At 42.9% G+C, this 12574-nt stretch overlaps 1 protein-coding gene across 4 annotated transcripts in view; it reads left to right on the top strand.

Moving 5' to 3' along the window:
- The window catches only part of arhgef10la (Rho guanine nucleotide exchange factor (GEF) 10-like a), a 164678-nt gene that overhangs the window by 123064 nt on the left and 29040 nt on the right, over window positions 1-12574 (top strand). For all 4 annotated transcript variants that reach the window (XM_061726952.1, XM_061726951.1, XM_061726950.1 and 1 more), the window contains one exon: window positions 6531-6617. In XM_061726952.1, coding sequence (XP_061582936.1) covers window positions 6531-6617 — 87 coding nt within the window. The remainder of the gene's footprint in view (window positions 1-6530; window positions 6618-12574) is intronic.

Here is a 12574-nt window from a genome sequence, read left to right as displayed (position 1 = left end):
TGAGGGAACATTATTTTCTATGAATTTTAAAATTTGCATCCATTTTGCCTAAAATTGCTCCTTGAAGACTGAAGATCTCGAATCCTTTCAACAATGCCGCTTTTTTTTCCAACACATAATTACAATCTATTTGAAATTGCATCTGTTTTTCTTTTTCTTCTTTTAGTTTATTCCTTGCACAAAATTGCCCCAATTTCTACTCTTTTTTTTTTTACTTTTACACTCTGTTGCAGACCTGAACAGCAGAAATGAATGTGTATTACCAATTACATGATGTTGACAAGAAAAGTGTATGTTTTGGGTCTGATATTCTGTTGTTGTGCCAGAGAGGGGGTGCTGGTTCAGTTATCAAAGAGTCATTAATGATTGTCGAAGGACAATCATTGATAATTAATAAAGTAGATTATTTATCAAATTGAATTACCAATATGAATTAATCAAAACGGGGCACCACCTGATGTAATCAGGAAATTGATAACTAAACTGCAAAAATCAGTCTCAAGGTAAATTCTAAGTGCTAACGTGCCCGTGTGGGTTAGTGAGAGGGGAAAAAGAAAGGACAGTCACCTTAAAATACACATGTAACCGTCGGCGCACTACACAAGAATAAACCAAACAGCACTGCCGATAACCACGCCGGCAGCTGTGGGAAACCAGGCGTGATTTCTAACTGCTGGTACCCTATCGTCCTATGGTTTTCCACTCAGGATCCAGGGTTTGGGGTTTAAACCACCACCCCTGCTCTAAGCTTGATGGGAAACCGTAGTCCGAACCGCTTCGGCAGTGAGGAATCACTTCACAGATGCAACAGCCGTCGGTCTGTATGAGAGACCATCGGCGCGTTACACAGTAATATACAAAGCAAACAACAGTAAACAAAAATCGGCGCTTGTGGTCCGGTATGAGTGGCCCCCGGTTCCCCCTCTCCTTCCTGACTCTGAAACAAAAGGAGATAATGCAGCATTGCGGCAGCCGGGCTTTCCCCCCTGGTCGTCGGTGCCGGTCACGTCGTCTCGGTGCGAGCGGGTCCCCCGTTCACTTTGTCGCAACGTTGTGGGTAACTCCCGTCATGATGAGTGCGTGGGCGTCACGGACTCAGCTGGCTGGATGCTCTTCGGTCGAGGCTGGACACGCTGATCGGAGGATGAGGTCGTCCTTGCAAAACGCAACGGTTCCTTGTGCAAAGAGAAAAACTCGGAGCGGGGAGAGAGTCAGAAAGGGAGAAAATCGGTGGCAACAGCTGATCCAGCAGGTGATCCTGGTCAAGAGCTGCCCTTTTCCCCCGGCTCTGGAGCAAATGAAAAAGACCTGACGCAAAACCGAGCCGGAAGGAAAAGAGGAAGATTTCGGGGAGCCACCACTCTTTATCCTCTTTCTTTACTGTACACGCGCCGTCTCAGACACGCCTTTTTTTGACACCTCCTGTGGACTACAAACCCGCTGGGCTTTGGAGTCTTTTCCTTCATTCCCCAAAGCAAGCGGCCAGTGAATGAAACTCGAGGCTGGTCTCAGACTGGGGCTTCAGAACTGGGCTTTAAAGTCGAATTTCACATAATCACATAGTCACATAAGTTCATAACCACATAGGACTTTGGCCCAACACTGTGCTCTGAAATAAAAGTAAAAGTAGAGATAATATTTGCTGGGGATTTTTCCCCTTTCATTTTTTTATTGTCTATATCATCCCAGTTTGTTTAGTGTTGAGGCTGAACGTGGCTGAGGCTGAGGCTGCCTCTGTTGGCTCCATCATTGTCCTTTCCAGGTGGAGACAGGTAGATCAGTTAGCAGAGATGCTTCTAGCATCAGTTATACTGGAGTATTTCTTCATTAAAATTGGTGCAAATACACTAGACTTTTCTCAGAAGAACAGATGTTCTTCTCCCAGCTGGATTCAGCAGGAGATTTATTTCAACAACAGGCTCCATTCTGTTGATTTGTCTGGTTGAAACTTGCTCAAAATATTTGATGATAGACAGATGGTTAATCTGCTCACCTGCCAAGTGGGTTTGTTTTTGTGGGTTTTTTTGGGGGCTTTTTTTTTTTTTTTTTTTAAAGCACTCGCCTTTTTCCAAACTGCTTCTAACAAACCTTCCCAGATGAGCCACTGCAACAAACCATCTGGTACTTAAAGTTACAGAAGATGCTCAGACAAGTGACAAATTAGAGGGAAAAATCTGAAAGCTTGACCCCAACAGTGTTCCCCTCATGGTTGTGAGTTGTATATTCTGACACTGTTTGGGTAATTCAATTCAATTCAATTTTATTTATATAGCGTCTAAAAGAACAGATGTTGTCTCTAGACGCTTTCCAGAGATCCAGAACATGAACATAAACATAAAGCATAAACATAAACCCCCGAGCAATTATTACATAAATAATGGCAGGTAAAAACTCCCCTAGTGGGAGAAAAGCCTTAAGCCAAACAGTGGCAAGGAAAAACTCCCCTTTAGGAGGGAAGAAACCTTGAGCAGGACCAGGCTCATAAGGGTAGATTTGTTCTGTAAAAAAATAAACGGTGACTGTTGATCAGTATAAAATTGCTCTGAGTGCGGATCTTTATGCAACGATGAAACTTTAATAATCTTGTAGTCCACTGCATGAGGTCACTGCACGGTTTGTGCAAGTAAAGTCAACTTTGGATCATTAGAAATGACTTCTAAACCCACTGCATCTGTACTTTGTTTAGGGCCTTTGGGGAATTTTGAGAAATGCCAGACATCATTTTCCATCTTTGTCATCGAAAGAAAATAAGCAACTGTTTTGCAAAAAATAGTGTTCCACCCCCCAGCGGAGACCCATATTCGCTGAATCATTGTCAAGACCCGCTGAAGCTTTTTTGGCAGCAAATAGCAGCTCAATACCTCAAAGGTTCAATTAAAACAAGTTATTTTCTTTAATTTGTCACCCATCAACTCAGCATTTATTTTAATTCCTCCATTTCCCGTGCCCTGTCTGCAGAGGAGAGGAGTATCATTTTCAAAGTCAGAGCAACATAAAAAGGCTAATTCTTTTAAATCAAAAATGCATCACACAAGACATTTGTTTCCCGAGCAGCAACTTTGCAAAATACTACATATTAGTAGGTGGATTATATTTTATTACCTGTAACTACTTTTGTGGGTAACTTCAGGTTGACTGGTAATTCAGTCGGCCGCCGTCCTGTCGGTCGCTGCAGCCGGTGAGGTTGCAGTGAGCAGGGAACGGCAGCACCAGTCAATTACCAGTTAATAAACAGTGGACGTTTTCTATTAGTGCTTGTTAGTGCGTGTAAAAGATTGTTGGTATATGGAATTGAGGGTATCCACTGTGACTATGGAATTAGAGGGGAACAAAAAAAAAAAACAGGCATTTTCTTCCCCGGGTCTAATATACAACACCCAGTTCTCTGAACGCTTGCCATTTATTGAGATAATATTTTTTTATTAGATTTTCAGCAGACTATGCAGTGCATTTGCAAACGTATTTTTATCTTCTGAATGGTCCAGAAATGTTTGGTCAGGACTTTCACGCAAAGCAATATTTCATAAGCGACTGTAGAGCATTCTTTCCAATAAAGCCAATATATATTACATAAGCATATTAGGGGCCAAACAATGGCTCCTGCTTGCAGTGAGTCACGTCATTGATAACATTATATCCCCCGGAGAATAGGCCACGCAGGGATCGCTCTTGGAAACTCGTTGTCAAATGTAATGTGTGGTAAATCTCCCACAAAGAAGATTTTTTTTCAGTGTTTACAGAGGAAAACCGCTGGAAGGGAGCGCAGCGCACCTCGGTAGCCTCGGGAAGTAACAACATTAATTGGATTTGGGGAAACCGTCTTTAACAAGGGGAAACTGTGCTGACAGTCTGACAACCAATATCAGCATGACAGATGAATCATTAAAAGCCCTCGCTGTCATACGAGACCAGGTGTAGCAGAGTGTACCTGGGTAAAACTTAACATCCAACATGTTTACAATAAATGGCCTCATTCTTTCTGTCCCATAGGATAGTAGTTTAATTATGTGTTCTTTTTTTTATATTCCTCAAAAACAATAAGCGCTTACATGCTAACTACGTCCCCTGGGAACCAACATATGGTCTTGCATCTTTACGGGTTGATGGGTGAGGGGGACTCTCTGTCAGCCGCTGGGTCACCGGTAACCAACAGCTGGAAGGTCGCCCTCTCAGCTCATCAACAAATCATCCTTTAATTAGTTCGCCTGCCCATTTCCTGTCTTTTGTTCCCCCCCTGCTCCCTAAAGTCCTCCATCAAGTCGCCCCTTCTGTGCCTTACAGGCTCACCTTCCCCTCGCCGAATATCTGCAGCCTCTCGGCCTCACAACGGCAGCTCTCTAGACGCACACGCACTGTTCTATAAACGAGTCTCACAATAGACTTTGAGAAAGCCTGGATGTTATTGATTTTTAAATGGAGCCTCACTGATACCGTATTAACATTGGATTTCCCGGTGATATGGATGTTGCTGTAGGCCCACATTTCTTTTGAGCATGTCGATGTAATTTGCACATTCTCAGGTGGAAATGATCGCACAGGCTTTGTTGTTATGCTCACTCGTGCTCTTCCCTGGCTGTTTAAAGAAGTTCAATAAGTGGACCAGTAGTTTATTGCATTGATTGTTAGTCTCTGTTTTGGTTTTAATGGGAGCAGAGTATGTCCCTGCTTTATGGCCCTTGGGTATTTCCCACCTTATGACCAGTTTTTAAGCAAAATGTTGCTTCATGTAACATTTAAAAGGCTTTGAGCAGGCAAATCATTTGATTAAATGAAAAGAGATATATTTCTTTCCCTTTGTAATTGTACCTAAGCAGAGTGTTATTGGCTTCCTTGCCTTATTACTGTTACAGTGTTCTGCAATGAGACTCCCTCTTTTTTACAAATTGTCTTTTATTTTCAAACCATTTTCTATCGAGTAGGTGTCTCTTTGTTTTTTGTGTTTTAAAACCATGGGAGTCTTAAAAAATCAACAAGTCAGTCCCATATATCCAAGCACGTGTTCCTGAATTTGAATCACAGACGAGTATTTCCAGGTTGATGGTGCAGTGCATGGAGATACAGTATAAAGCCATCCAGGGCCCAGACGGTGTCTCTACAATGCTTGCCAGTCTTTGTTGACTGATAAAATCCATCGACCGACGGCCAGCGCAGTCAGCTATAATGTTGCAGTCCCTGTGGTCCACCCAACCCCCCCCCCCCCCTCCCTCCGTCTAACTGCAGACCTCTTCCATTACGGGCACCCTTCGTGGATGCTGCTTAATTACCTATCAAAAAAACATTTCACAGCTCTTGACGGGGAAGGGGGGGAAGCCGGAGACCAAAGGCAAAGGCAGAAGAAAAAGAGCAAGCATTTTTAAAGAAAAGAAGCAGACAGCATGAGTGCAGGGAAGGAGGAACGGGAATGATGTGAGACTGAGAGATGGATTGAAAGGATGAGCCATGCGTCTGTGGGATGAATTTGAATAGACGCTGACAGACACAGGGGGAGTGGCACAATAACGTCGCAGTACAGATGAGGAGAGCAGTGATCCAGCAAGTATCCTTTCTTTTTTTAAGTGTTTACCAACACCCCCAGCAAGAGCAAAAAAAAAAAAAAAAAAAAAAGGGGTGAGGGTGGGATGGTCTTTACCAGGGATGGCTATAAATTACAGATGATTGATGCTTACTGCCGTGGAGGACGACAGTTAAAGACATTCGGCTGTAATTGCTGACATTGTTCCCACTCTCACCCACTCCTCCTTTCTCAAACACACCAACTCCGTTTATATACGCGTCTATAAATGGAAACACATACGTGCTGCCGAAAAGTGAAGGCAGCAGCGTTTCCCGTGTTCACTTGATGTTTTTTTTTTGTTTCTTTATTTTCTTTATTTTTTTTTTCCCTTGTCTGCACACATATTAATGATTGATACCCTGACGGTAGAAACATAAGTATATATATGTGCATTATTACTATATTTTTTTTTTGGGGGGGGGGGGGGGTGACGACATCCACTGCCAATCCAGGAAGCAGGAACACACGGAAACACACGTGAAGCACTGGAAATCTGCAACAAAAAACCACAAACAAAGCACGAAACCGGCACGGAGCCAACCAAAACAATAACAGCAATCGACCTAAATCTTGAGATCTGATCGCAGTCTGAGCTAAGCTATCGCTTTTTTTTTGTTTCTTTAAAAATCGCTTATTATATAATCGGTGTGAGATGTCAAACGTATATATGTTTCAGTCAGATTGCTAATATATCTCCCTCACCCCACCTTCAAATCCAAATATGGTCACTCCAAAAAAAGGAGATAAATGAAGGCAGTTCAGGTGCTCAAAGTCAGCTCAAAAGAGTGTTTTCAAATCCCCAACTCATGACATGAACAGCGGGTCGATGATGGATTTCCTCTTGGTCTTGATTGTTACACTTTGACACGCAATTGTGTACTTAACATGTGCGAGACACTGAGCCCCCCCCCCATACTGTATGTATTGCATAAATAAACATCCATTGTGAGCGTCTGTGTGTTCTGTCTCCTCGCAGCTGGAAGCAGCCCTCCATAACCCTGTTCACTGTGCGATGTTGGGCTTCTCTGCAGCGAGTACCTCTCTACCTCAGGGCTACCTCTGGGTAAGTGATGACTTATGCACACACGGAGATGCAGATTCAGTGCGCCGGTTTTAATACAGAGAATTCTTGTTTTTTACGTATCGTAATTATTTCAGATTTTAACACAATTATGCCAGCCATTTTAAATGTGCTAAATACATGAAACGAGTTCAAGGGGGAAAGCAGAATATTGCAACACGTTTCTGTGAAATATCTCTTGGAAACTTGTGAATTAATCCCGGACGTCGGCTAGCAGGAAGTAGGTGCAGGGCGGTGTTATGAGGTGAGTGGGGCAAATCACATCATTATCTCTGGGTTTGTTAAAATTTAACTCGGTCGAGAAAGAGGGAACAATGCAAACTGAAAAAGTGATGCAGACAATCTGCTATTAATCTGAATACTACTTCCGTCTGCAACCCCCCCAACCCCACTTGGAGAGGCTGGGTAATCTATCAAGTGTAGCTCTTTCAGTCTAGACCCTCCAAGTTTTTCAAACTTCATTGCTTTTGTGGCTCCATTCTCAAACAGACCGTCTCAGTCAGACGAGGAAGAAGGGTTTTTAATGGGATAAGTATTATGGGCTGGCTATGCAGTTTAAGCATTTCTAGAAATGAGGACCTCCCTAACTTTCAGCCTGTATTGTATGACATACAGTTTCATCACCGGTGACTTCAGAGCCCGGGGCCTTTTGTCGCTGCCTGCGAGGAGTCTCAAACTTTTTCTTCAGCAGGACTGTAACAGCATAAGTCAAGCTAAACTTTAACAGTTGAGGAAAGTATTAAAGTTTAAGCCTATTCCATCCTCTTTTCTCTGAGTTTCTGTGACTTTTGCTACCGAATGACTCCATCAGACTGCTTTTTCCAAAAATAAATCGAAGTTGGACTTTCATTGAACAATAACAATGAATTATAATTCTTTATTGGTCGGTCCTTTTTCCAAGTTAGATTAAAAACAATAATGTGCAATCACCTTTTCTATAAAATGAAAAATAAAGTTCAGTCAGTGGAAAGATTTTATCATAATACTTAATAGGAAATTGTAATATAATGTCAAAGATTATACTTTTTTTCCACAACATATATTTTCAAAACAACAATGAATTGCAATCTTTGCAGAGGAAAAATAAACACACAAGTGTAGTCATTTATCAACAAGTATCAAACATCTGTGCGTTGTTGAGCTCAAACACGGTACAGCATCATCGTATCAGTGGCTGCAATGAACCTGCTCTCCACCGTAGATATGTTTAAAATATATTATCACTAACACATCCATTTAAATGGAGTTGGTGCAACGAACAGTTTAGATATTTAGCAGGAAATGTGGAGCCGACCTGTGAGTTGTACCATTATTAACTGCTGCAACCTGTTTTTTTTTTTTTTTTTCAAAAACGGGGCTGCAGACTTGTGACCAGTTTCCAAATCAACGCTGAATGTTCAGCACCGAGGAAGAATGGCTCAATGCTGAACACTTCCCATATCATGGAGCAACTATTTTTTGCTAGGATCTTCTTTCTTTTACTAAACTATATAAGGAAAGTATGTTTGCTTTGACCAGGTCAAGCTCTATATTTCTGAGAGGCTCGAGACGCGTCTCAAGCTCAAAGATCAGTGTCTCTAAAAGCCTGTCGTGTCCACGTCAGCATTCAGAGAGCTCACCCTGAAAGTTTTTCTTTTTCTTTCCTAAAGTAGACTGGAACTTTTCAGCTTTAAGACAATCAAAATGTAATGCAAAAACAAAAATGCATACAACAGTGTTATTTTTAGGGTAAGGAGGAGGGTTTTTGGTTGTTTTTCTTAAGTGCCCCCTTGTGGGGTGGATTTAAATGAAGTGTACGGAGTGCAGAAAATTGACTTGAAACATAAAAAGATGCTTTTTGGTCGTAGTTCTCTGCATGCAGTACGATTAAACTAGCCACGCATGAGTGGCGAGCAACACTAAATGCTTTAAAACATCTGTTCTGTCAGTCTTACTTTAGACAGACATCAACACAGCTGCGTCAGTGAAGACATGGCAGCCTGGCTGTCCTTTCAGATCTCTGAATGATAACCTAACTTGTCACTCGGTTGTTTTTCTGTGGAATAAAATCGGAGTTTTGCACAAGCAGAAGAGCACGCTTCATGCGTTCAAACTACAGACGAGATCGCACGCTTTACTGAGGCCTAAGATGCACTGTCCTGCGCCGATTTTGAGATTTTCATCTGAACCGTGTTTGATATTTCATAGTTTTACATTTCAGAGTGAAATATTCAGCAAGTCAAGTCTGGATTTCTTGATGCTGAAGAAGGTTACAAAAGTTGGTTTTCCTCAGAGGAAAACAAAGTTTAAATCAGCATCTCGGCAAATAAAACTGTCATGGATTTACTGGGATGGAGTTCTTCCTCAGTCAACGGTGCAAATGTAGCGCCTCATGGAAATCTAAGACTGCGGGCCCAGGGGACAGCAGTCCTTTATGGTGAAAGCTTTTTTTTGTGGAGAAGTCTTATAAAAACCTTTGAGGCGGCCATAGTTGTATGAACTAAGAGCTCAAGAATGAATTTCACTTGGCATTTCTGCTGACTGTGAAGTGCTAGAAATGAACAGTGCGCACGCACACCGCGGCTGGAGTGCTCAACACATCGAACCTTTTTCCGACACAGTGATTGTTTTTCGAACCTATTACACAAAAACGTTGGGACAGTCAAAGCTTTACCGGTTAAAAACGCTGCCACTCCCTCTCTCGACATTTAAAATTGAGGACACGAAGCAGTGAAGTGCATCAAGTGTTATTTTGTTCCTCTGTCACTGCAAACCCATCTTAATGCACGCGGCGCCACGAGATCGTCGGCACTTTTATTCCACTTCAAAATTCTCCACACGCTCCGCTGGGGACGGATCAGGGCTGAGAGCGAGTCGGTCAGGTCCCTGTACTGTCGTCTCCCTCAGCCTTGCCCTTGTAATGAGCGCAGAATGAGATGTGGTTCTGAACGCAGCGTATTTTAATTTAAAGCTTCTCTGTTGTTATTACTGCTGTCACATAAGTGTAAATGCCCTTCGCCAAGAACCCTGATACATCTTTGATGTGGACCACACGGCGCTCTTTTCTTCACACAAAGATCTGGAACACTGATTTGTTTGCCGAGCGCATCCTTTCCCTCCGAGCCGAAGACGTCAGCACCGTCCCTGGAAAAACCTACCTGCCGCCTTCTGCTCCTCTTGCAGCTGCACATTACAGTCCTGGACAGCAGTTTCCCACAGAAATCCTTTGCACATGCGGTGATGTCAGTGGCTGGGGGGGTAATTACTGATGCAGTTCCCTCGGAGAGATCAAGGATCACTGCTGACCAGCTTAGCCTCTCACCTCTGCCTCGAATGCACTACAATTCCTCCAGATTCCTTCAATCATTCGCACTGCTGAAGGAGAAATATGCAAATCCCTTTCAGTCTGTGTTGGCAGATTGTTGTATTTAAACATTTCAGTGATTTATGACACGTTATCTTTACTAGCATACCTTTTTAGAACATGTTGATGGCCTGAAATGCAAAATTTGATTTAAACTAACAAATTAAACTAGGGTTTAGGGTTGTTAATAAACCACACCCCCTGCTTCGGGGTTGTGTGGTTTAGGGTGATTAATTATGGGCAAGAAGTAGTTTAGGGTTGTTGATAAACCGTTAAAGGTTGTTAATAAACCTTTGGGGATGGGGCCATTTGGCAAGCTTAAACTTGACTAAAAATGTATGTAAATCACAGCTTCATGAAATTTTAATATGTTGTAGTCCACAGCGAGGCAGGTTTTGAAACATTTGAATCATGTCCCTACGATAACTTAAGTGTCCAAAGTCAAATGGACATTTTTTTTTTTTTTATTGAAAGTTTAATATCTCAAGACTGTAATTATTGGCATAATGAGGTTGAAAGATCTTTTGGTCCGAAGCGAACCGAGTCTGGGAACATTTGAATGATGTCTCTACGATAAAGTTCGGCCGACCAATAAGCGTCCGACTTTTCACCTTTTTTTCTGCTTCTTGGCATCTAGTGTTGCCACGGTAACGCTTTTGACTGAGAAAAGTATTGCCCTTCGAGGCACGATGCGGTTCGGGTCGTGGACGAAAAAGCGTGTGGAATAAGAAAAAGAAGAAGAAGAAGCGGAAGAAGAAAATAAGAAATAAGAAAAGGGAAACCTTTTCTGGATACTAATATATCGCCTGCATTTTTTAGGTTTTCCCGGCCGTGTTTTATTTTTTCTGGATTTTTTTCTTCCATATCAGAGCGGGGTCATGCTGTACACCCCAGCGGGTGGGATTTTTGCCACTTTAGCTTTCTAGCGAAATGCTAGCAACATTGCCATTTGGACTGTTTTGGACAATTGCGATATGGTCATGCATGCCCATAATAAAAATGACAAATCTAAAGTACTCTTGGGTTGATCATTTCTGCACAGAACTAAAATGCTGAGAAGCTATGTTTTTCTGAAGACTTGGAAAAGGGCAGCTGGGCAGCGTGCCCTCTCCTCTCGCTCCTTCCCACAGAAGAACATGCATATGAGGCTCATTTGTGATTCTGAGCGCTTGGCGCCGCGCGGGTGCGCGTGGCTGGTTGTTAACTCCGGTCGGCTCTGTGATGGAGCGGCGACCCGGCCCGTCCGGGGTGTACCCCGTCTCTCGCCCGAGAGCCGAGAGCCCCACAGTGACAGCTGAGCAGGATCAAGCAGGTACAGAAAATGCACCGATGGATGAATAATAAGACTAGTGAGGGCCTGCAGATCCAGCACGAATAATTAGTGGCTGAATGTTTCCGCCCCCAGCTGGTTCTACCTCCCTGGCAGGCTTGTCAAATAAGAGATGACACTAATCATGTTAAAGTGAGATGGGCTGTGGGGATTTCTGCACGCTTTGATCAGCGTAATGACATTGTGTCTAATCAGCCTGATACTGCAGTGTTCCTCTGGTTGCCTGTACCTTATGTGTCCCAGTTTTTCTCAACTTCCTACTGCTTCTTTTTGATCAAATCTCCAAACTGCATTTATGCCTCTTTTTATATTTCAATCTCGCCGCAGTATTGAGTGAGTCAGCATTCAAAGCGCAAATTAACGACGGGAAGTTTAAAATCCATCCAAGTCAAGGTGAATTAACAAACTGATGGCCCGTGGTTCCTGGACTCTGAATGTGGAGAAGGCAGGCGGGCAGAGTCTGCTGGCACGGCCACTCTCCCACGCTTCCTCGCTGCATCCAGAGCAATCTAATTAATGCTGTCAGAGCATTTACTCTTGAGAAAGATTCGGCTTCTCCCGGGCAAATAATCAGTCCTCGGCACAGCTCCCGATTTTTTTTATTTCTGCAAGTAAATAGTGATGACTTTTGCAGGACACTTCAATGGATCTGCACGGCCAGTACTTTTTGTTTTGGGGGAACAGTGACCATCGTGGTTCATGGGAGGGTTCGGAAGTACAAACTGCAGATGTGAAGTGAATATCTCGGCTGTTTCTGGCTCTCATTCCTCATTCACTTGAAGCTATGTTTTTTTTTTGTTTTGTTTTTTGGGGTGGGGGGGCTTCCAGCAGCAAGATAAGTCCTCCCTATCTTCTTTTCTCCCTGTGCAACAGACTATTATTTGTTCTGGCTCACTCTCGAGAGCCTGGAGGATCGCTCCTGTCCAGATTCTGTTCGCTGATACAAATCAAATAAATGATTGCATGCAAATAAGGGCGGGTGTGAAGGAGAAGAGCTGAAGATTATATTTAGCTCAGGTCACATGACTTGATTCATACAGGGAATAAATCTTCACTGTTTTTTTTTTTCAGCAAGAAGCTATACTTCTTCTCCGAAAACGGATAATGTACTTTTTATCTGAATATTCACCTGGACCTCCTGCTGGTGTAACGAATTGGAATCACATTGCAAACTGGTACCCCTGCCTACAGCAGACCCCCCGTGACCCTGATCTGGAATAAGCAGGTATAGCTAATAGATGGATGGTTATTGAAAACTCCGGCTAA

The sequence above is a fragment of the Cololabis saira genome, chromosome 8 (genome assembly GCF_033807715.1).
Source record: "Cololabis saira isolate AMF1-May2022 chromosome 8, fColSai1.1, whole genome shotgun sequence".
NCBI lineage: Eukaryota > Metazoa > Chordata > Actinopteri > Beloniformes > Belonidae > Cololabis > Cololabis saira.
This window is presented reverse-complemented; position numbering and strand designations above follow the sequence as displayed.